Genomic DNA, 25572 nt, shown 5'->3' with positions numbered 1-25572 from the left:
CTATGGGCCCTGGTTAAAAGAAGTGCACTATATTAGGGAATAAGGTGTCATTTTGGGATGCGTAGATTCAGATAGAAATGTATTGTATAGAACAGACATGATTATGTTGTCATATAGAATAGACAATCTGCCATCTCTACAGATGACATTTCTATCTGTTCCAAAGCTGTAAGAATGGCAGCATCTTGACTCAGTAAGTCCCTGGTGAGATGAGTCAGCTAGAGATCACAGGGTTCATGTTTTAGTGATTTGATGTTTACTTACTGCATCACTTGTTGTCAATGGAAGACAAGAGGAGAGAAGGGAGGAGAGGAGAAAGTAGAGGAGAAAGGGAGGGGAGGAGAAGAGAGAGTAGAGGAGAAAGGGAGGGGAGGAGAAGAGGAGAGCAGGGAGGAGAGCAGAAGAGGAGAGAAGGGAGGAGAGGAGAAACTGAGAGGAGGAGAGGAGAAAGGAAGGTGGGAAGGAGGTGAGGAGAGAAGGAGGTGAGGAGAGAAGGAGGTGAGGAGAACGGAGGAGAGAAGAGGGCAGTTCCATGGCAGCATCAAGCCATCCCAGATGGCCCAAACCCCTCAACCATCTGGTGAGGAGCAGTCTCTCCATCAGTCCCCTTTCATTTAGTAGTCATGGAGTCCTCAGTTCAGCCCTGTCTCTCCAATCCTCCATTAGTCTGTCCCCTGTCTCTCCACCACAACCCTAACACTTCAGCCCTGTCTCTCTCTCTCTACACCGTGACCCTAACACTTCAGCCCTGTCTCTCTCTCTCTCTCTCTACCGTGACCCTAACACTTCAGCCCTGTCAATTCAATTCAATTCAAGGGGCTTTATTGGCATGGGAAACATGTGTTAACATTGCCAAAGCAAATGAGGTAGACAATACACAAAAGTGAAACAAACAAAACTAATTAACAGTAAACATTACACATACAGAAGTTTCAAAACAATAAAGACATTACGAGTGTCATATTAAATATATACAGTGTTGTAACAATGTACAAATGGTTAAAGCACACAAGTTAAAAATAAGTAAGCATAAATATGGGTTGTATTTACAATGGTGTTTGTTTTTCACTGGTTGCCCTTTTCTTGTGGCAACAGGTCACAAATCTTGCTGCAGTGATGGCACACTGTGGAATTTCACCCAGTAGATATGGGAGTTTATCAAAATTGGATTTGTTTTCGAATTCTTTGTGGATCTGTGTGATCTGAGGGAAATATGTGTCTCTAATATGGTCATATATTGGGCAGGAGGTTAGGAAGTGCAGCTCAGTTTCCACCTCATTTTGTGGGCAGTGTGCACATAGCCTGTCTTCTCTTGAGAGCCAGGTCTGCCTACGGCGGCCTTTCTCAATAGCAAGGCTATGCTCACTGAATCTATACATAGTCAAAGCTTTCCTTAAGTTTGGGTTAGTCACAGTGGTCAGGTATTCTGCCACTGTATACTCTCTGTTTAGGGCCAAATAGCATTCTAGTTTGCTCTGTTTTTTTGTTAATTCTTTCCAATGTGTCAAGTAATTATCTTTTTGTTTTCTCATGATTTGGTTGGGTCTAATTGTGTTGCTGTCCTGGGGCTCTGTGGGGTCTGTTTGTGTTTGTGAACAGAGCCCTAGGACCAGCTTGCTTAGGGGACTCTTCTCCAGGTTCATCTCTCTGTAGGTGATGGCTTTGTTATGGAAGGTTTGGGAATCGCTTCCTTTTAGGTGGTTGTAGAATTTAACGGCTCTTTTCTGGATTTTGATAATTAGTGGGTATCGGCCTAATTCTGCTCTGCATGCATTATTTGGTGTTCTGCGTTGTACACGGAGGATATTTTTGCAGAATTCTGCATGCAGAGTCTCAATTTGGTGTTTGTCCCATTTTGTGAAATCTTGGTTGGTGAGCGGACCCCAGACCTCACAACCATAAAGGGCAATGGGCTCTATGACTGATTCAAGTATTTTTAGCCAGATCCTAATTGGTATGTTGAAATTTATGTTCCTTTTGATGGCATAGAATGCCCTTCTTGCCTTGTCTCTCAGATTGTTCACAGCTTTGTGGAAGTTACCTGTGGTGCTGATGTTTAGGCCGAGGTATGTATAGTTTTTTGTGTGCTCTAGGGCAACGGTGTCTAGATGGAATTTGTGGTCCTGGCGACTGGACCTTTTTTGGAACACCATTATTTTGGTCTTACTGAGATTTACTGTCAGGGCCCAGGTCTGACAGAATCTGTGCAGAAGATCTAGGTGCTGCTGTAGGCCCTCCTTGGTTGGTGACAGAAGCACCAGATCATCAGCAAACAGTAGACATTTGACTTCGGATTCTAGTAGTCTCTCTCTCTCTCTCTCTCTCTCTCTACTGTGACCCTAACACTTCAGCCCTCTCTCTCTCTACCGTGACCCTAACACCGCGACTCTCTCTACCGTGACCCTAACACCGCGATTCTCTCTCTCTCTCTCTCTACCGTGACCCTAACACCGCGACTCTCTCTCTCTCATCACATGACCGTGCTGACCCAAGCCTCACTGTCCTCTCTTGGATCGTATCTTTCCACAACCTCCTTTCTAGCAGGTTCCAGCAGCTACGGTGGAATCAGACCAGACCAGTTCAGCTTGCTAGTGTGAAGAGTGTTAGGGGTGTGTGAGTACTGGGTAGACAACAGCACAGCCACAATGCCTCCTTGTCGCAGCGCCAGGTCAATGACAATAAGCCCTTTAACTGTTCTTACTTACGCTCTCTCTGGCTGGAGCAGGAGATTAGAATCTAGCTAACCCTGGACACAGCCCTGGACACAGCCCTGGACACAGCCCTGGACACAGCCCTGGACACAGCCCTGGACACAGCCCTGTCAGCTGGTCGACCCTGGACACAGCCCTCTCAGCTGGTCAACCCTGTATCAGGGACACAGCCCTCTCAGCTGGTCAACCCTGCATCAGGGACACAGCCCTCTCAGCTGGTCGACCCTGCATCAGGGACACAGCCCTCTCAGCTGGTCGACCCTGCATCAGGGACACAGCCCTCTCAGCTGGTCGACCCTGCATCAGGGACACAGCCCTCTCAGCTGGTCGACCCTGGACACAGCCCTCTCAGCTGGTCGACCCTGCATCAGGGACACAGCCCTCTCAGCTGGTCAACCCTGGACACAGCCCTCTCAGCTGGTCAACCCTGGACACAGCCCTCTCAGCTGGTCAACCCTGGACACAGCCCTCTCAGCTGGTCAACCCTGGACACAGCCCTCTCAGCTGGTCAACCCTGGACACAGCCCTCTCAGCTGGTCAACCCTGGACACAGCCCTCTCAGCTGGTCAACCCTGGACACAGCCCTCTCAGCTGGTCAACCCTGGACACAGCCCTCTCAGCTGGTCAACCCTGGACACAGCCCTCTCAGCTGGTCAACCCTGGACACAGCCCTCTCAGCTGGTCAACCCTGGACACAGCCCTCTCAGCTGGTCAACCCTGGACACAGCCCTCTCAGCTGGTCAACCCTGGACACAGCCCTCTCAGCTGGTCAACCCTGGACACAGCCCTCTCAGCTGGTCAACCCTGGACACAGCCCTCTCAGCTGGTCAACCCTGGACACAGCCCTCTCAGCTGGTCAACCCTGGACACAGCCCTCTCAGCTGGTAAACCCTGGACACAGCCCTCTCAGCTGGTCAACCCTGTATCAGGGACACAGCCCTCAGCTGGTCAACCCTGCATCAGGGACACAGCCCTCTCAGCTGGTCGACCCTGGACACAGCCCTCTCAGCTGGTCAACCCTGGACACAGCCCTCTCAGCTGGTCAACCCTGGACACAGCCCTCTCAGCTGGTCAACCCTGGACACAGCCCTCTCAGCTGGTCAACCCTGGACACAGCCCTCTCAGCTGGTCAACCCTGTATCAGGGACACAGCCCTCAGCTGGTCAACCCTGCATCAGGGACACAGCCCTCTCAGCTGGTCGACCCTGGACACAGCCCTCTCAGCTGGTCAACCCTGTATCAGGGACACAGCCCTCTCAGCTGGTCAACCCTGTATCAGGGTCACAGCCCTCTCAGCTGGTCAACCCTGTATCAGGGTCACAGCCCTCTCAGCTGGTCAACCCTGTATCAGGGTCACAGCCCTCTCAGCTGGTTAACCCTGCATCAGGGACACAGCCCTCTCAGCTGGTCAACCCTGCATCAGGGTCACAGCCCTCTCAGCTGGTTAACCCTGGACACAGCCCTCTCAGCTGGTCAACCCTGTATCAGGGACACAGCTCTATCAGTGAGGGCTTACTTTAAATAGAGAGATCTTCCTCTCTCTAGTGATTTCTCTCTCACACACTATCCCTAGTAATCTCCCCATGTGTCTCCCTCTCTCTCTCAATCTCCGTCTCTCTCTCTCCTTCAATCTCTTTCCGTCCCTCTGCTGATTGTGTCTGCTGTATGTCTGTCCTCTCAGCCTGACCAGGGCAAGAGGAGGTCAGATAGAAACCAGATGCACCATCCGGCTGGTTTCCAGGACAACACAGCATCACACTACACAGCTTTTCATCTGCAGTCATTTCCACTACAACTAATGTGATTGTATGATTGACAATAGGAATCCAATCAGTCTGTCTATACATTAGGGCTGTACTGCCAATCAGTCCGTCTATACCTTAGGGCTGTACTGCCAATCAGTCCGTCTATACCTTAGGGCTGTACTGCCAATCAGTCCGTCTATACCTTAGGGCTGTACTGCCAATCAGTCCGTCTATACCTTAGGGCTGTACTGCCAATCAGTCCGTCTATACCTTAGGGCTGTACTGCCAATCAGTCCGTCTATACCTTAGGGCTGTACTGCCAATCAGTCCGTCTATACCTTAGGGCTGTACTGCCAATCAGTCCGTCTATACCTTAGGGCTGTACTGCCAATCAGTCCGTCTATACCTTAGGGCTGTACTGCCAATCAGTCCGTCTATACCTTAGGGCTGTACTGCCAATCAGTCCGTCTATACGTTAGGGCTGTACTGCCAATCAGTCCGTCTATACGTTAGGGCTGTACTGCCAATCAGTCCGTCTATACGTTAGGGCTGTACTGCCAATCAGTCCGTCTATACGTTAGGGCTGTACTGCCAATCAGTCCGTCTATACGTTAGGGCTGTACTGCCAATCAGTCCGTCTATACGTTAGGGCTGTACTGCCAATCAGTCCGTCTATACGTTAGGGCTGTACTGCCAATCAGTCCGTCTATACGTTAGGGCTGTACTGCCAATCAGTCCGTCTATACGTTAGGGCTGTACTGCCAGAGACGTATGGAATAGGGACGGGTCAACACCAGTATCGATACTCGTTAGTATCGTGACAAGGGGAGAAGAAACACAAAGCTGATTTAGCTTCTCGAAAACATCCATGATGATGGAAACAGACGTTTTGTTGTCGTCATCCAGAGTCCCATTTGTTTATTTTCCAAGATAAAGTCACACAATACATACAGCAGGTTTAGTACCAGGCTATATCACACAATACTATACATACAGCAGGTTTAGGACCAGGCTATATCACACAATACATACAGCAGGTTTAGTACCAGGCTATATCACACAATACTATACATACAGCAGGTTTAGTACCAGGCTATATGACACAATACTATACATACAGCAGGTTTAGTACCAGGCTATATCACACAATACTATACATACAGCAGGTTTAGTACCAGGCTATATCACACAATACATACAGCAGGTTTAGTACCAGGCTATATCACACAATACATACAGCAGGTTTAGTACCAGGCTATATCACACAATACTATACATACAGCAGGTTTAGTACCAGGCTATATGACACAATACTATACATACAGCAGGTTTAGTACCAGGCTATATCACACAATACTATACATACAGCAGGTTTAGTACCAGGCTATATCACACAATACATACAGCAGGTTTAGTACCAGGCTATATCACACAATATGTTACATACAGCAGGTTTAGTACCAGGCTATATCACACAATACATACAGCAGGTTTAGTACCAGGCTATATCACACAATACTATACATACAGCAGGTTTAGTACCAGGCTATATCACACAATACTATACATACAGCAGGTTTAGTACCAGGCTATATCACACAATACTATACATACAGCAGGTTTAGTACCAGGCTATATCACACAATACTATACATACAGCAGGTTTAGTACCAGGCTACATCACACAATACTATACATACAGCAGGTTTAGTACCAGGCTATATCACACAATACTATACATACAGCAGGTTTAGGACCAGGCTATATCACACAATACTATACATACAGCAGGTTTAGTACCAGGCTATATCACACAATACTATACATACAGCAGGTTTAGTACCAGGCTATATCACACAATACTATACATACAGCAGGTTTAGTACCAGGCTATATCACACAATACATACAGCAGGTTTAGTACCAGGCTATATCACACAATACATACAGCAGGTTTAGGACCAGGCTATATCACACAATACTATACATACAGCAGGTTTAGTACCAGGCTATATCACACAATACATACAGCAGGTTTAGGACCAGGCTATATCACACAATACTATACATACAGCAGGTTTAGTACTATACATATACTGGTATCATCACCATACGATATCATTACAGCCCTACTCACCATACTGGTATCATCACAGCCCTACTCACCATACTGGTATCATCACCATACTGGTATCATCACAGCCCTACTCACCATACTGGTATCATCACCATACTGGTATCATCACCATACTGGTATCATCACCATACTGGTATCATCACAGCCCTACTCACCATACTGGTATCATCACAGCCCTACTCACCATACTGGTATCATCACCATACTGGTATCATCACCATACTGGTATCATCACAGCCCTACTCACCATACTGGTATCATCACAGCCCAACTCACCATACTGGTATCATCACCATACTGGTATCATCACCATACTGGTATCATCACAGCCCTACTCACCATACTGGTATCATCACAGCCCTACTCACCATACTGGTATCATCACCATACTGGTATCATCACCATACTGGTATCATCACAGCCCTACTCACCATACTGGTATCATCACCATACTGGTATAATCACAGCCCTACTCATCATACTGGTATCATCACAGCCCTACTCACCATACTGGTATCATCACCATACTGGTATCATCACAGCCCTACTCATCATACTGGTATCATCACAGCCCTACTAACCATACTGGTATCATCACCATACTGGTATCATCACAGCCCTACTAACCATACTGGTATCATCACAGCCCTACTCACCATACTGGTATCGTCACAGGCCTACTCACCATACTGGTATCATCACAGCCCTACTCACCATACTGGTATCATCACAGCCCTACTCACCATACTGGTATCATCACAGCCCTACTCACCATACTGGTATCATCACAGCCCTACTCACCATACTGGTATCGTCACAGCCCTACTCACCATACTGGTATCATCACCATACTGGTATCATCACAGCCCTACTCATCATACTGGTATCATCACAGCCCTACTAACCATACTGGTATCATCACAGCCCTACTCATCATACTGGTATCATCACAGCCCTACTAACCATACTGGTATCATCACCATACTGGTATCATCACAGCCCTACTCACCATACTGGTATCATCACAGCCCTACTCACCATACTGGTATCATCACAGCCCTACTCACCATACTGGTATCATCACAGCCCTACTCACCATACTGGTATCATCACCGCCCTACTCACCATACTGGTATCATCACCATACTGGTATCATCACCATACTGGTATCATCACAGCCCTACTCACCATACTGGTATCATCACAGCCCTACTCACCATACTGGTATCATCACAGCCCTACTAACCATACTGGTATCATCACAGCCCTACTAACCATACTGGTATCATCACCATACTGGTATCATCACCATACTGGTATCATCACAGCCCAACTCACCATACTGGTATCATCACCATACTGGTATCATCACAGCCCTACTCACCATACTGGTATCATCACAGCCCTACTCACCATACTGGTATCATCACAGCCCTACTCACCATACTGGTATCATCACAGCCCTACTCACCATACTGGTATCATCACAGCCCTACTCACCATACTGGTATCATCACCATACTGGTATCATCACAGCCCTACTAACCATACTGGTATCATCACAGCCCTACTCACCATACTGGTATCATCACCATACTGGTATCATCACAGCCCTACTAACCATACTGGTATCATCACAGCCCTACTAACCATACTGGTATCATCACAGCCCAACTCACCATACGATATCATCACCATACTGGTATCATCACAGCCCAACTCACCATACTGGTATCATCACCATACTGGTATCATCACAGCCCTACTCACCATACTGGTATCATCACAGCCCTACTCACCATACGATATCATCACCATACTGGTATCATCACAGCCCTACTCACCACACGATATCACCACAGCCCTACTCACCATACTGGTATCATCACCATACTGGTATCGTCACAGCCCTACTCACCATACTGGTATCGTCACAGCCCTACTCACCATACTGGTATCATCACAGCCCTACTCACCATACGATATCATCACCATACTGGTATCATCACAGCCCTACTCACCACACGATATCACCACAGCCCTACTCACCATACTGGTATCATCACCATACTGGTATCGTCACAGCCCTACTCACCATACTGGTATCGTCACAGCCCTACTCACCATACTGGTATCGTCACAGCCCTACTCACCATACTGGTATCATCACCATACTGGTATCATCACAGCCCTACTCATCATACTGGTATCATCACAGCCCTACTAACCATACTGGTATCATCACAGCCCTACTCATCATACTGGTATCATCACAGCCCTACTAACCATACTGGTATCATCACCATACTGGTATCATCACAGCCCTACTCACCATACTGGTATCATCACAGCCCTACTCACCATACTGGTATCATCACAGCCCTACTCACCATACTGGTATCATCACAGCCCTACTCACCATACTGGTATCATCACCGCCCTACTCACCATACTGGTATCATCACCATACTGGTATCATCACCATACTGGTATCATCACAGCCCTACTCACCATACTGGTATCATCACAGCCCTACTCACCATACTGGTATCATCACAGCCCTACTAACCATACTGGTATCATCACAGCCCTACTAACCATACTGGTATCATCACCATACTGGTATCATCACCATACTGGTATCATCACAGCCCAACTCACCATACTGGTATCATCACCATACTGGTATCATCACAGCCCTACTCACCATACTGGTATCATCACAGCCCTACTCACCATACTGGTATCATCACAGCCCTACTCACCATACTGGTATCATCACAGCCCTACTCACCATACTGGTATCATCACCGCCCTACTCACCATACTGGTATCATCACCATACTGGTATCATCACCATACTGGTATCATCACAGCCCTACTCACCATACTGGTATCATCACAGCCCTACTCACCATACTGGTATCATCACAGCCCTACTAACCATACTGGTATCATCACAGCCCTACTCACCATACTGGTATCATCACAGCCCTACTCACCATACTGGTATCATCACAGCCCTACTCACCATACTGGTATCATCACAGCCCTACTCACCATACTGGTATCATCACCATACTGGTATCATCACAGCCCTACTCACCATACTGGTATCATCACAGCCCTACTCACCATACGATATCATCACCATACTGGTATCATCACAGCCCTACTCACCATACTGGTATCATCACAGCCCTACTCACCATACGATATCATCACCATACTGGTATCATCACAGCCCTACTCACCATACTGGTATCATCACAGCCCTACTCACCATACTGGTATCATCACCATACTGGTATCATCACAGCCCTACTAACCATACTGGTATCATCACAGCCCTACTCACCATACTGGTATCATCACAGCCCTACTCACCATACGATATCATCACCATACTGGTATCATCACAGCCCTACTCACCATACTGGTATCATCACCATACTGGTATCATCACAGCTCTACTCACCATACTGGTATCATCACCATACTGGTATCATCACAGCCCTACTAACCATACTGGTATCATCACAGCCCTACTCACCATACTGGTATCATCACAGCCCTACTCACCATACGATATCATCACCATACTGGTATCATCACAGCCCTACTCACCATACTGGTATCATCACCATACTGGTATCATCACAGCCCTACTCACCATACTGGTATCATCACAGCCCTACTCACCATACTGGTATCATCACAGCTCTACTCACCATACTGGTATCGTCACAGCCCTACTCACCATACTGGTATCATCACCATACTGGTATCATCACAGCCCTACTCACCATACTGGTATCATCACAGCTCTACTCACCATACTGGTATCATCACAGCTCTACTCACCATACTGGTATCATCACAGCTCTACTCACCATACTGGTATCATCACAGCCCTACTCACCATACTGGTATCATCACCATACTGGTATCATCACAGCTCTACTCACCATACTGGTATCATCACCATACTGGTATCATCACAGCTCTACTCACCATACTGGTATCATCACAGCTCTACTCACCATACTGGTATCATCACAGCCCTACTCACCATACGATATCATCACCATACTGGTATCATCACCATACTGGTATCATCACAGCTCTACTCACCATACTGGTATCATCACCATACTGGTATCATCACAGCCCTACTCACCATACTGGTATCATCACAGCCCTACTCACCATACGATATCATCACCATACTGGTATCATCACCATACTGGTATCATCACAGCCCTACTAACCATACTGGTATCATCACAGCTCTACTCACCATACTGGTATCGTCACAGCCCTACTCACCATACTGGTATCATCACAGCTCTACTCACCATACTGGTATCATTACAGCCATACTCACCATACTGGTATCATCACAGCTCTACTTACCATACTGGTATCATCACAGCTCTACTCACCATACTGGTATCATCACAGCCCTACTCACCATACTGGTATCATCACAGCCCTACTCACCATACTGGTATCATCACAGCCCTACTAACCATACTGGTATCATCACCATACTGGTATCATCACAGCTCTACTCACCATACTGGTATCATCACAGCTCTACTCACCATACTGGTATCATCACAGCCCTACTCACCATACTGGTATCATCACAGCCCTACTAACCATACTGGTATCATCACCATACTGGTATCATCACAGCTCTACTCACCATACTGGTATCATCACAGCTCTACTCACCATACTGGTATCATCACAGCCCTACTCACCATACTGGTATCACCACAGCCCTACTCACCATACTGGTATCACCACAGCCCTACTCACCATACTGGTATCATCACAGCCCTACTCACCATACTGGTATCACCACAGCCCTACTCACCATACTGGTATCATCACAGCCCTACTCACCATACTGGTATCATCACAGCTCTACTCACCATACTGGTATCATCACAGCCCTACTCACCATACTGGTATCATCACCATACTGGTATCATCACAGCTCTACTCACCATACGATATGTATTGCCATTCTCATGAATCTGTAAGTATTGTGATTCGACACTGTGATTTTATTGTGATTTGATGTTCCAAACATATTGCTCACTATATATCTGCTGCAGAGAGACATGAGATACATGAGAAAACTAATGTTGATCAGTCGGGGAAATAAAAGTGTTGAAAACACATTGGCTCACTATTTAAAGATGGAGAACAAGATATAGGATGAGAATTACCTGTGTTTTCGTGCAGGTACAGCCGGCTAGCGCAAGCTAACGCTACCTACTAAAAATACCTGTGTTTTGGTGCAGGGTCCGACTATTAGAGCTAGCTAACGCTACCTACTAAAAATACCTGTGTTTTGGTGCAGGGTCAGACTATTAGAGCTAGCTAACGCTACCTACTAAAAATACCTGTGTTTTGGTGCAGGTACAGCCGGCTAGCGCAAGCTAACGCTACCTATTAAAAATACCTGTGTTTTGGTGCAGGGTCAGACTAGTAGAGCTAGCTAACGCTACCTAGTAAAAATACCTGTGTTTTGGTGCAGGGTCAGACTAGTAGAGCTAGCTAACGCTACCTACTAAAAATACCTGTGTTTTGGTGCAGGTACAGCCGGCTAGCGCAAGCTAACGCTACCTATTAAAAATACCTGTGTTTAGGTGCAGGGTCAGACTAGTAGAGCTAGCTAACGCTACCTAGTAAAAAATACTTGTGTTTTGGTGCAGGGTCAGACTAGTAGAGCTAGCTAACGCTACCTACTAAAAATACCTGTGTTTTGGTGCAGGGTCAGACTAGTAGAGCTAGCTAACGCTACCTACTAAAAATACCTGTTTTTTGGTGCAGGTACATTCGGCTAGCGCAAGCTAACGCTACCTATTAAAAATACCTGTGTTTTGGTGCAGGGTCAGACTAGTAGAGCTAGCTAACGCTACCTAGTAAAAATACCTGTGTTTTGGTGCAGGGTCAGACTATTAGAGCTAGCTAACGCTACCTAGTAAAAAATACCTGTGTTTTGGTGCAGGGTCAGCCGGCTAGCGCTACCTAGTAAAAATAAACACAAGTATCAATCAAAAGTAGTCAGAGTCAAAGTATCGATATAATATTGCGATATGTAACTATCGATTCCCCTCCATCACTACTATATATAGTTTACTGTAGTGTAAAACATAAAACACAGTGAGTTTGAGACAGAGACAGACACACAGAGAGACACACAGACAGAGAGACACACAGAGAGACAGAGAGAGAGACACACACAGAGAGACACACACAGAGAGACACACACAGAGAGACACACAGAGAGACAGAGAGAGAGTGGGGCACCGTAGTTAATCTATAACTCCAGCCTGAAGGGGAAACCAAGGCCAGGACCAACACTACTAAAGATCAATATGTCTCCCCTCATCTGCCCCCTTATCAACAGTCATCTGAACACTATCAATATGTCTCCCCTCATCTGCCCCCTTATCAACATTCATCTGAACACTATCAATATGTCTACCCTCATCTGCCCCCTTATCAACAGTCATCTGAACACTATCAATACTGTCAATTATTCATCTATTGTGTCATTTCATTACGATTCATGACATTACAAGGCTGTGCTCCATGCCTCATTCACATATTCAACTGTAAAAAGGCACAATCTGTAGTTTAATTTATGTTTAAAAGTATTGAATAGGCAGGACTGAGCTGTACTCTGACTGGCTGGAATGGAACTGTTTGTTCCGTGTGTTTTGTTTGAGAAGTTACAGATATCCCCTTTAAAATGTATCTCCAAGCTTCCCTACTGACACCAGTATCAAACTAGATAGTAGGGAAACTCAATACCTTGGACTATCTAGTTTGATACTGGTGTCAGTAGGGAAGCTCAATACCTTGGACTGACACCAGTATCAAATTAGATTGTCCAAGGTATTGAGCTTCCCTACTGACACCAGTATCAAACTAGATTGTCCAAGGTATTGAGCTTTCCTACTGGCACCAGTATCAAACTAGATAGTCCAAGGTATTGAGCTTCCCTACTGACACCAGTATCAAACTAGATAGTCCAAGGTATTGAGCTTCCCTACTGACACCAGTATCAAACTAGATAGTCCAAGGTATTGAGCTTCCCTACTGACACCAGTATCAAACTAGATAGTCCAAGGTATTGAGCTTCCCTACTGACACCAGTATCAAACTAGACTGTTTCCTCTGCAGATCCTGACTACTTTGAACAGGAAATGTTTAATAATACATTCCTGGACTTGACAGACTGAATTACAAGGAGAACAGGTGGAACAGACTTTTTATTTAACCATTATTTAACCAGGTAGGCCAGTTGAGAACAAGTTCTCATTTACAACTACGACCTGGCCAAGATAAAGCAAAGCAATGCGAAACAAACAACACAGAGTTACACATGGAATAAACAAACATACAGTCAATAATACAATAGAAAAAGTATATATACAGTGTGTGCAAATGAGGTAGGATAAGGGAGGTAAGGCAATAAATAGGACATAGTGGCGAAATAATTACAATACAGCAATTAAACTCTGGAGTGATAGATGTGCAGAAGATGAATGTGCAAGTAGAGATACTGGGGTGCAAAAGAGCAAAAAATTATAATAATATGGGGATGAGGTAGTTGGTTGGGCTATTTACAGATGGGCTATGTACAGGTGCAGTGATCTGTGAGCTGCTCTGACAGCTGGTGCTTAAAGTTAGTGAGGGAGATATGAGTCTCCAGCTTCAGTGATTTTTGCAGTTCGTTCCAGTCATTGGCAGCAGAGAACTGGAAGGAAAGGCGGCCAAAGTAGGAATTGGCTTTGGGGCTACATATTGAGAAGGTGTGATGATGACTACGAATTACAAGGAGAACTGAGACTTAACACTGAGTGTACAAAACATTAGGAACACCTCTACAAGGTGTCGAAAGCGTTCCACAGGGATGCTGGCCCATGTTGACTTCAATGCTTCCCACAGTTGTGTCAAGTTGGCTGGATGTCCTTTGGGTGGTGGACCATTCTTGATACCCACGAGAAACTGTTGAGCGTGAAAAACCCACCAGAGTTGCAGGTCTTAACACAAACTGGTGTGCCTGGCACCTACTACCATACCCTGTTCAAAGGTACTTCAATATTTTGTCTTGCCCATTCACCCTCTGAATGGCCCACATACACAATCCATGTCTCAATTGTCTCAAGGCTTAAAAATGATTCTTTAACCGGTCTCCTCTCCTACACTGATTTGAAGTGGAATTAACAAGTGACATCAATAAGGGATCACAGCTTTCACCTAGTCAGTCTGTCATGGAAAGAGTTCCTAATGCTTTGTACACGCAGTGCATAATAAGGTGTGGAGACAGGTGGAAGTCAAACTATGGTAATAAGGTGTGGAGACTGAATGACAAGGTGTGATGACTGAATGACAAGGTGTGATGACTGAATGACAAGGTGTGGAGACTGAATGACAAGGTGTGGAGACTGAATGACAAGGTGTGGAGACTGAATGACAAGGTGTGGAGACTGAATGACAAGGTGTGGAGACTGAATGACAAGGTGTGGAGACTGAATGACAAGGTGTGATGACTGAATGACAAGGTGTGATGACTGAATGACAAGGTGTGATGACTGAATGACAAGGTGTGATGACTGAATGACAAGGTGTGATGACTGAATGACAAGGTGTGATGACTGAATGACAAGGTGTGATGACTGAATGACAAGGTGTGATGACTGAATGACAAGGGAGACAGGTGGAAGTCAAACTACGGTAAGAAGGTGTGATGACTGAATTACAAGGTGTGATGACTGAATGACAAGGGAGACAGGTGGAAGTCAAACTATGGTAATAAGGTGTGATGAATGAATGACAAGGTGTGATGACTGAATGACAAGGGAGACAGGTGGAAGTCAAACTACGGTAAGAAGGTGTGATGACTGAATTACAAGGTGTGATGACTGAATGACAAGGGAGACAGGTGGAAGTCAAACTACGGTAAGAAGGTGTGATGAATGAATGACAAGGTGTGATGACTGAATGACAAGGGAGACAGGTGGATGTCAAACTACGGTAAGAAGGTGTGATGACTGAATTACAAGGTGTGATGACTGAATGACAAGGGAGACAGGTGGAAGTCAAACTACGGTAAGAAGGTGTGATGACTGAATTACAAGGTGTGATGACTGAATGACAAGGGAGACAGGTGGAAGTCAAACTACGGTAAGAAGGTGTGATGACTGAATTACAAGGGAGACAGGTGGAAGTCAAACTACGGTAAGAAGGTGTGATGACTGAATTACAAGGGAAAGTCAAACTACGGTAAGAAGGTGTGATGAATGATGAGGAAGAGAGGGATCAACAGGAGAGAGGCGGTGCGACCTTCCTCCAGGTCTGTGTTATGGTGACGTTTCAGTAGGGTCGTTTCAGCAACAACTCCCAGCATGACATAAGACTACAGTATTTTTCCTACCACCTCACTGTTGGTCCCTGACTAAAATACAAGTTGACTTCAGTTGGTTCTCAGTTTAAACATCTGGTGAAGGAGGACCTAGATGCTGACTGAGGGGTGATTTGGGGGGGGGGGGGGTCTGTGGGGCCCCGCCTGGAAAATGACTGCACTAGGGGAAACATTGACACAGAATGCCTAGTTCCTAAAGCCCAGACCGGTTGGGTGAGTTGGTGCAGTACTGTGTCTTGAGTATGACTCAGATGTGTAAGGAACCAGTCTAGCACATTCCAAGACAACCCTCATGACGATCTCTGAAGAGAAAACATAGCAACATTCTTCTCCTTTCACGGAGCACGGAAACTCAGTCATGACCTGAACCTTCTGACGTCACACAGCATCCAAACAGATCGGATTCACTCGTTGTTATATTAAATACTGTTTGATATGTTAGCCTAGGTACTAATTCAATGCAACAACACACACACCCATTTATAATCTGATGACTGTGTCTAGTCACGATGACATGTCAACACTAGTCGTTGCAGCTGCATGGCTTCATATTAAGTGTTGTGACGTGTTTGATTCAGATGCCTTGGTGTGAGGAGGTAAAAGCCAGATGCCTTGGTGTGAGGATGTAAAGGCCAGATGCCTTGGTGTGAGGAGGTAGAGGCCAGATGCCTTGGTGTGAGGAGGTAAAAGCCAGATGCCTTGGTGTGAGGATGTAAAGGCCAGATGCCTTGCCAACAGACAGCTGCTTGGTGTGAGGGGGTAGAGGCCAGATGCCTTGGTGTGAGGGAGTAGAGGCCAGATGCCTTGGTGTGAGGAGGTAGAGGCCAGATGCCTTGGTGTGAGGAGGTAAAAGCCAGATGCCTTGGTGTGAGGATGTAAAGGCCAGATGCCTTGCCAACAGACAGCTGCTTGGTGTGAGGGGGTAGAGGCCAGATGCCTTGGTGTGAGGAGGTACAAGCCAGATGCCTTGCCAACAGACAGCTGCTTGATGTGAGGAGGTAGAGGCCAGATGCTTTGCCAACAGACAGCTGCTTGATGTGAGGAGGTAGAGGCCAGATGCCTTGCCAACAGACAGCTGCTTGGTGTGAGGAGGTAGAGGCCAGATGCCTTGCCAACAGACAGCTGCTTGGTGTGAGGAGGTAAAGGCCAGATGCCTTGCCAACAGACAGCTGCTTGGTGTGAGGGGGTAAAGGCCAGATGCCTTGCCAACAGACAGCTGCTTGGTGTGAGGAGGTAGAGGCCAGATGCCTTGCCAACAGACAGCTGCTTGGTGTGAGAGGGTAAAGGCCAGATGCCTTGCCAACAGACAGCTGCTTGGTGTGAGGAGGTAAAGGCCAGATGTCTTGGTGTGAGGAGGTAGAGGCCAGACAGCTGCTTGGTGTGAGGAGGTAAAGGTCAGATGCAGAAGGAGACCAAGATAAAACATTCTGAATATTCAATATGATTTGACATTTTTCCCTCTGGGATTTATAAAGTAGCCTACCTATCCATCTAAATATGCATGTATTTATTTATATATTATCTATATGAATACTTCATTATAGTAGCCTGACATTATCAAGATAATTGCATCTCAAAATAAAAAGCCTCAGAGTAAAACAGTTGAGATGACTGATATCAGGTGAGATGACTGATACCAGGTGAGATGACTGATACCAGGTGAGATGACTGATACCAGGTGAGATGACTGATACCAGGTGAGATGACTGATACCAGGTGAGATGACTGATACCAGATGACAGATATCAGGTGAGATGACTGATACCAGGTGAGATGACTGATACCGGATGAGATGACTGATATCAGGTGAGATGACTGATACCAGGTGAGATGACTGATACCAGGTGAGATGACTGATACCAGGTGAGATGACTGATACCAGGTGAGATGACTGATATCAGATGACTGATATCAGATGACTGATATCAGATGACTGATATCAGATGACTGATATCAGATGAGATGACTGATATCAGATGAGATGACTGATATCAGATGAGATGACTGATACCAGATGAGATGACTGATACCAGATGAGATGACTGATATCAGATGAGATGACTGATACCAGGTGAGATGACTGATATCAGATGAGATGGCTGATACCAGGTGAGATGACTGATACCAGGTGAGATGACTGATACCAGGTGAGATGACTGATATCAGGTGAGATGACTGATATCAGATGAGATGGCTGATACCAGGTGAGATGACTGATACCAGGTGAGATGACTGATACCAGGTGAGATGACTGATACCAGGTGAGATGACTGATATCAGATGAGATGACTGATATCAGATGAGATGACTGATACCAGGTGAGATGACTGATACCAGGTGAGATGACTGATACCAGGTGAGATGACTGATACCAGGTGAGATGACTGATGCCAGATGAGATGACTGATGCCAGATGAGATGACTGATATCAGATGAGATGACTGATATCAGATGAGATGACTGATATCAGATGAGATGACTGATACCAGATGACTGATACCAGATGACTGATACCAGATGACTGATATCAGGTGAGATGACTGATACCAGGTGAGATGACTGATACCAGATGACTGATACCAGGTGAGAAAGGCTGGGGGTCGTTGTAATCGTGAAGCTAAACGACGACAACAACCCTACACCAACACATCCATTACAGAACCTTCACATAGTATTCACACCCCGTGACCTTCCACATGTTGTTGTTACAGTCTGAATTTAAAACGGATTCTATTGGAATACATAAATGTCAAAAGTGGAATTGTGTTTTTAGACATTTTTACTAATTCAATAAAAAGTTAAAAGCTGAAATGTCTTGAGTGAATAAGTATTTAACCCTTTTTTTGCCAAGCCTCAATAAGTTCAGGAGTAAAAATGTGCATAACAAGTCACATAATAAGTTGTATGGACTCACTCTGTGTGCAATAATAGTGTTTAACATTATTTTTTAATAACTACCTCATCTCTGTACTCCACACATACAATTATCTGTAAGGTCTCTCATTCAAGCAGTGAATTTCAAACAGATTCAACTACAAAGACCAGGGAGGTTTTCCAACGCCTTGCAAACAAAGGCATATATTGGTAGATAAAGCAGACACTGAATATCCCTTTGAGCTTGGTAATCGTAATCAATACACCCAGTCACTACAAAGATACAGCCGTCCTTCCTAACTCAGTAGCCGGAGAGGAAGGAAACCGCTCAGGGATTTCACCATGAGGACAATGGTAACATTGACACAGTTACAGAGTTTAATGGCTGTGATTGGAGAAAACTGAAGATAGCTCAATGACACTGTAGTTACTCCACAATACTAACCTAATCAACAGAGTGAAAAGAAGGAAGCACGTACAGAATTAAATATTCCAAAACGTGCCTCCTGTTTGCAACAAGGCACTAAAGTAATACTGCAAAAAATGTGGCAAATCAATTAACTATTTGTCCTGAAAACAAAGTGGTACGTCTGGGGAAAATCCAATACAACACATTACTGACTACCACTCTCCATGTTTTCAAGCATAGTGGTGGCTGTGTCATGTTATGAGTATACTTGTAATTGTTAAGAACTGGGGAGTTTTTCAGGATAAAAAAATAAACGTAATGGAGCTAAGCACAGGTAAAATCCTAGAGGAAAACCTGGTTCAGTCTGCTTTAATACCAGACACTGGGAGATTAATTCACCTTTCAGCAGTACAATAATCTCAACCTCAAGGCCAAATATACAGTAGAATTGCTTACCAAGACGACATTGAATGTTCCTGAGTGGCATACTTACAGTTTTGATTTAAAATAGGTTTGAAAATCTATGGCAAGGATGAGCTTGAATAATTTGTTTAACAACATATCTAATGTACAGAGCTGTATAGGAGGAGACTCCCTCTATCCCTGTGGGCATCACACACACACACACACACACACACACACACACACACACACACACACACACACACACACACACACACACACACACACACACACACACACACACACACACACACACTCTCACTGTATCTCTAATGTACAGAGCTGAATAGGAGGAGACTCCCTCTATCCCTGTGGGCATCACATCACATCACATCCCACACACACACACTGCCCCCCACCCCCTCTCTCTCTGTTTGCTTTGCGGCAGCTTGTTCATGCGTGGGCACAGTTGACTCTGGCACCTCTATTCTCCCACAGCAGAACAGAGCTGGAGGGAATGACGGGGAAGATTCCACCTGCCTAGTCCAGCCAGGCTAGCTGAGCCAGCAGTGTGAAGACATCCATCCCTCCTCACACAGATCTCATCTGACTGGAGGATTCCACCTGCCTTGTCCAGCCAGGCTAGCTGAGCCAGCAGTGTGAAGACATCCATCCCTCCTCACACAGATCTCATCTGACTGGAGGATTCCACCTGCCTTGTCCAGCCAGGCTAGCTGAGCCAGCAGTGTGAAGGCATCCATCCCTCCTCACACAGATCTCATCTGACTGGAGGATTCCACCGTCGGCCACTTCTCTTACTGACATAACAGTGTTTGCACTATAAAGTAAATACTGTAAAATAGGGCTGAAAATAACATCAGACAGAATTAAGTGCCTATGCAGTATGCACTTCCATACAGGATAACCTCTCCTATAGGTCTATGGCACATTAGGCAATCTGTACGGTGTAGTCAATAACTGTGAGAAAAGTAACATGCATCTTGTTCATTTCTAAGAGGTTGAAAATAGGAATATTTGTCATTAGCCTATAGGCTTCCTAAGAAATCAAAATATGTCAATCATAAAGTGACATTGCTTGGCTTTTTTTGTTGTTGTTGACAATTCTACATGGGAAACCGTTTTGCACCTTGTCCTGGTAAACTGTAAAATGTACGTCTCTCTCTGGCACAAGACTCGTATGCTATCAGACACGTTTTGGAGATAAGCCATCACGCTGAATGGTTTGGAGAGGGAGGCATTCTCCACCGTATCACCTCGGTCGAGCCGTGCGCGCACAAAGCGCGCAGGGACGCTTTCCTTGCCAAGACAAGCTTTTGAAGCGATTATTGTTACGATTAATTATTCACCCATTCTATTCTACTACCCCCCCCCCCCTCCCCCCCAACAAGTGTAGGGTAGCCTATGCATACAGATCAAACACATAAGTGACATTTTAGATAGTCAGAAAGCAGGTGTCATAACATTACATGCGCTCCAGAGGACAACCGTTTATGCGCCTTCTGTACTTACCCCATTGCCGCGGAGTTTTGGGACAACCCTTCAATTATAAAAACGTTAGAAGAAGCGAACTTTAAAAAAAACGCAGTGTCTTTAAAAACAATGTTATTAAAATAGATCCAGTCTTGGCATTAGCTATTGGATAAGTCCATTCCAGGGCCTCGGCTTCGGCAAGTAATGCGGTCACAGAGAGTCGGGAAATATGATCCCTGCACTCCCTCACGAGCTGAGCGGCGTTTCGATTCTCCTGATAGTCAAGCGTTCACTCTGGCGACCACAGAAAAACCTAATGCCGTTTCATTAGCCTAACTTATTTATTCAGACGAGGTGACAACTTATGATCCCACCCGTTCCGTATCTTCTATCCACCGTAAGGCTGATAAACGCTGTGCTTTCAAAAAAAAATAAGTTATGATGTTCGCTGAATATTCCTTGACTGCTGCGCTGGAGTTGTCTCGGATCTGCGCTCTCAGCTCTCTCCCCAATGGGTTGGTGTTTCGTGAGAGGCAGGCAGAGAGAGAGCTGCAGTAGCGACACTGTGCGGCTTCCACCTGCTCTCAACAGTCCTACCTCCCACACACAGATCTCCTTTCTACAGCGTTCTAAGAGCCTGGGGTATGAAGTTACACTGTCGTCTATTTCATAACCTATTCTCAGGGGAAACGTGAGAGAGAAAAGTGGACTTTTGGCCTCTTTGTGACATGCAATTAAATATGCTCTTCACAAGAAACAATATCCGTTTATTTCAAACTGTGCAAATACCCTAGGCTGAACGGTTGCATTGATTCGATGTAATTCTGCAGTGATAGACCTAGGCCCAAAATGACAATATAATGCAGGTAGGCATAGGCTGATTAATAGGAAATAACCTACTATTATTGGCACTTACATGTCGTATAGATGGAGACGAGGCTGCTTTTCGGCTAACTTTTTCTGATTCAGGCTTTGTTAGAACTGTGCCCCACCTCAAGTCACATTCCACGCCAATTTACAACTTCAGGTGGCAGGTGCTTGACTTGATTCTCTGCAACCATCAGGGGTTCAATATCACGTTTTTATTATTTGACCTTCCTCTGATGATGTCGATTGTTCACACTTAAGTAATACGTGGAAAGGTTTGTTGCTAATAGTTGGCGAAATCTCTAAATAAAATGTGTTGACTATTTCTGGGGAAAAAAGGCGTACGTGTGAGATCCGGAACCAATGATATTGGTAGCGTGTTCTTAGGGGGACGTATTTGCCATTGCACTGTTGTCAAAATTTGTCCAGTCGTACATGTCGAAGCTGTCTGCTGAATAAATACAATTTACAGGTAATTGCTTACATTTTGTCTTCACAGGTTCCTATTGTATGCCATACTTAGTTGCTATGTAACCAATATTTTTTACAACAATGTCAAAACTAAAGTTATCTTGGCTGCATCGCAGCTATGCCATACTCGGATATATCTCGCTAGCTAACGTTGCATAGCTTTTGTTAGAAAAGCGAAAGTAACTTTGTTCGCCAAATAACGTTTCCCAGACAGTTGATTACGTTAACCAAATCTGAGGTGTATTCATTAGTAGGATTCCGTTGCAAAAACGTTTTGTTTGTTGCTAAAAAGGAAAACCGCTGGCCAACTAGCTAGCAACAACACGTGCGAAGCTAATCCACGGCCTTTTCCCGGTATTTCCAAAGAAGTAAAAATAGTATCTGGTATTTCTCTCATTGTAGAATGACAGATGGTCCAGAAACGCCGCCTAACTATGAGGAGCAGTTTGCCCACCGGTTTTCTCTCGAGGACCCAGAATACCAGCAGTACGTGAGTCGCCCCGCCAACCCCCCGCCACTGGTAGAGGACTGGTGCGGGCGTGGAGGTGGAAACAACCGGGGCAGAGACAACAGGTAAATAACAACGACCTTAACTAGCTGGCTGACCTTAACTAGCTGGCAACTGGAGTTGCCCAGGCCTGCCTTACACAATCTCCTACTGTGCTACCACAACAATGTGGTTTTTCAACTGGGTCGTTCAGAACACCTCTGTTCAATCAAACGTTGCACACCGTTTTGATCTGCTGAATGCAGCCCTGGCTAGTCTCTTCATCATTAATATCTTTAACACAATATTGGACTGATAACTACCACCATATTATTCTGTGCCATAATAAGAACAGGACATTTCCAGAAGTGTTTCTGCACAACAATAGCAGCTGGTCTGATATGTCATTCTGCAGCTGGTCTGATATGTCATTCTGCAGCTGGTCCGATATGTCGTTCTGCAGCTGGTCTGATATGTCGTTCTGCAGCTGGTCTGATATGTCATTCTGCAGCTGGTCTGATATGTCGTTCTGCAGCTGGTCTGATATGTCATTCTGCAGCTGGTCTGATATGTTTTTTCCCCTTCCCACTCTCCCCCCACATCTCTTTCTCTCTCTCTTCCTCCCTCTGTTCTTCAGATCCCAGGACCGTGGCGGGTACAGGGGCCGGGGTTGGGGAGGAGACAGGGACCGCGGAGGGGACAGGGACCGCGGAGGGGACAGGGACCGCGGAGGGGACAGGGACCGCGGAGGGGACAGGGACCGCGGAGGGGACAGGGACCGCGGAGGGGACAGGCGTTACGGCCAGGGGGGTGGTGGGCATCAGTCTGGAAGATACAACTCCTATAACCAGAGACCATCACATTACGACCGCTACTGAACTCCTCTTACTGTGGAGTGACCCCATTCACATCACCCCAGGGCTCTCCAACCCTGTTCCTGGAGAGAGACCCTCCTGTATGTTTAAACTCCAACTCTGGTCCTGGGGAGAAACCTTCCTGTAAGTTTTCACTCCAACCCTGTTCCTGGAGAGAGACCCTCCTGTATGTTTAAAATCCAACCCTGTTCCTGGAGAGAGACCCTCCTGTATGTTTAAAATCCAACCCTGTTCCTGGAGAGAGACCCTCCTGTATGTTTAAAATCCAACCCTGTTCCTGGAGAGAGACCCTCCTGTATGTTTAAAATCCAACCCTGTTCCTGGAGAGAGACCCTCCTGTATGTTTAAAATCCAACCCTGTTCCTGGAGAGAGACCCTCCTGTATGTTTAAAATCCAACCCTGTTCCTGGAGAGAGACCCTCCTGTATGTTTAAAATCCAACCCTGTTCCTGGAGAGAGACCCTCCTGTATGTTTAAAATCCAACCCTGTTCCTGGAGAGAGACCCTCCTGTAGGTTTAAAATCCAACCCTGTTCCTGGAGAGAGACCCTCCTGTAGGTTTAAACTCTAACCCCAGGTGTATCTAACCTGATTCAGTTTATCAACCAGATAATTATTAGAACCAGGTGCACTAGACTAGAGTTGGACTAAAAACCTACAGGAGGGTAACTCTCCAGGAACAGGGTTGGAGTTTAAACCTACAGGAGGGTAACTCTCCAGGAACAGGGTTGGAGAACCCTCCATTATTACACACATAGACCTGGCTGACACACACTGTGGCCGTAGCAGGTCAATCTGATCTCTCGCCTCTCTTCCAGATGTAATATTGTATTGATCAGTGATGTCATGCTCTAATCCACACAGAACAGGATTACAACAGTGGTATTGATTTTTCCAGCCAGTAGTCTGGGCATAGAGACAAACTATTTTCTCTATAGGCCCTTTTATAAAGTAGTGCACTATATGGGGAATATGGCCCTGTTCTAAAGTAGTGCACTAATATAGGGAATAGGTTGTCATTTGGGACACAATCAGTGCAGCGGCGTCGATAGAGACGGTTACAACGTGAACTGCAGGGCGGGAAAAATGAGTTAAAGACTTCAACTACCTGCCGTCAAATGTAGCGTTTAAAGATGTTCATCTTTGCTACTAGTGTGATGAGCTGCGTTGCCGTGGTGCATTGTGGGGTGGTTCTCTTGTGTTCATTTAGTTTGTTTCTCTTGACTTCTAAGACAACATATTCAGCTGGTCTGGATGTTGATACAGTGTTATTGAATCAATCTAAAAATGTGTCATTAATGAAAACCACATTTGAACAGTCAATGTCATCTATTTTCTTTTGTCATAAAATTTGCTTATTCTTTCCAGTTGAATATGTGACTTGAAATTGTAACCAGTTACACATTTTTTTTCTTGTCTGAAAAAATACAAATATAAAAATTGTCTCTCGCTCTTCCATTTTCTTGAGCCTCTTGAAACATGGAATTTTGAAGCCTTTTAAACATGCTTTATGTCCAGGGGGTGTATTCATTTGCTTTCCACTGTAGCAAAGTATTTTGCAACTGGAATCGTTACCTCCGAACATAAAACCCTTTTTATGCAATGAAAATGAGAGTTTCTATTGGATGAATTCAGTCAGGTCCCTCCCTG

At 45.5% G+C, this 25572-nt stretch overlaps 2 protein-coding genes across 4 annotated transcripts in view; one reads left to right on the top strand and one right to left on the bottom strand.

Annotated features, from left to right (window-relative positions):
* homer2 (homer scaffold protein 2) overlaps positions 1–22224 on the bottom strand; it is a 112433-nt gene extending 90209 nt beyond the window's left edge. Inside the window, exon 1 of one of the 3 annotated variants that reach the window (XM_055900172.1) lies at positions 22140–22224. In XM_055900172.1, coding sequence (XP_055756147.1) covers positions 22140–22141 — 2 coding nt within the window. In that variant the 5' untranslated portion in view covers positions 22142–22224. Of the gene's footprint in view, positions 1–21262; positions 21860–22139 lie in introns of those variants that run through there. The other 2 variants (XM_055900171.1, XM_055900174.1) reach the window with 2 other exon arrangements.
* A 233-nt stretch (positions 22225–22457) lies between these two features.
* Positions 22458–25365, top strand: LOC129834849 (RNA guanine-N7 methyltransferase-activating subunit-like protein). The gene is made up of 3 exons (XM_055900175.1): positions 22458–22562; positions 22964–23134; positions 23686–25365. Exons 2-3 carry the CDS (start codon positions 22965–22967, stop codon positions 23924–23926), a joined length of 411 nt encoding a protein of 136 aa, XP_055756150.1. The 5' UTR covers positions 22458–22562; position 22964; the 3' UTR covers positions 23927–25365.
* The last annotated feature ends 207 nt before the right edge of the window (positions 25366–25572 follow it).

Source organism: Salvelinus fontinalis, chromosome 35 (assembly GCF_029448725.1).
Source record: "Salvelinus fontinalis isolate EN_2023a chromosome 35, ASM2944872v1, whole genome shotgun sequence".
NCBI classification, from domain to species: domain Eukaryota; kingdom Metazoa; phylum Chordata; class Actinopteri; order Salmoniformes; family Salmonidae; genus Salvelinus; species Salvelinus fontinalis.
Note: the sequence above shows the minus strand (reverse complement) of the source record. Positions and strands in the feature narration are given on the sequence as shown.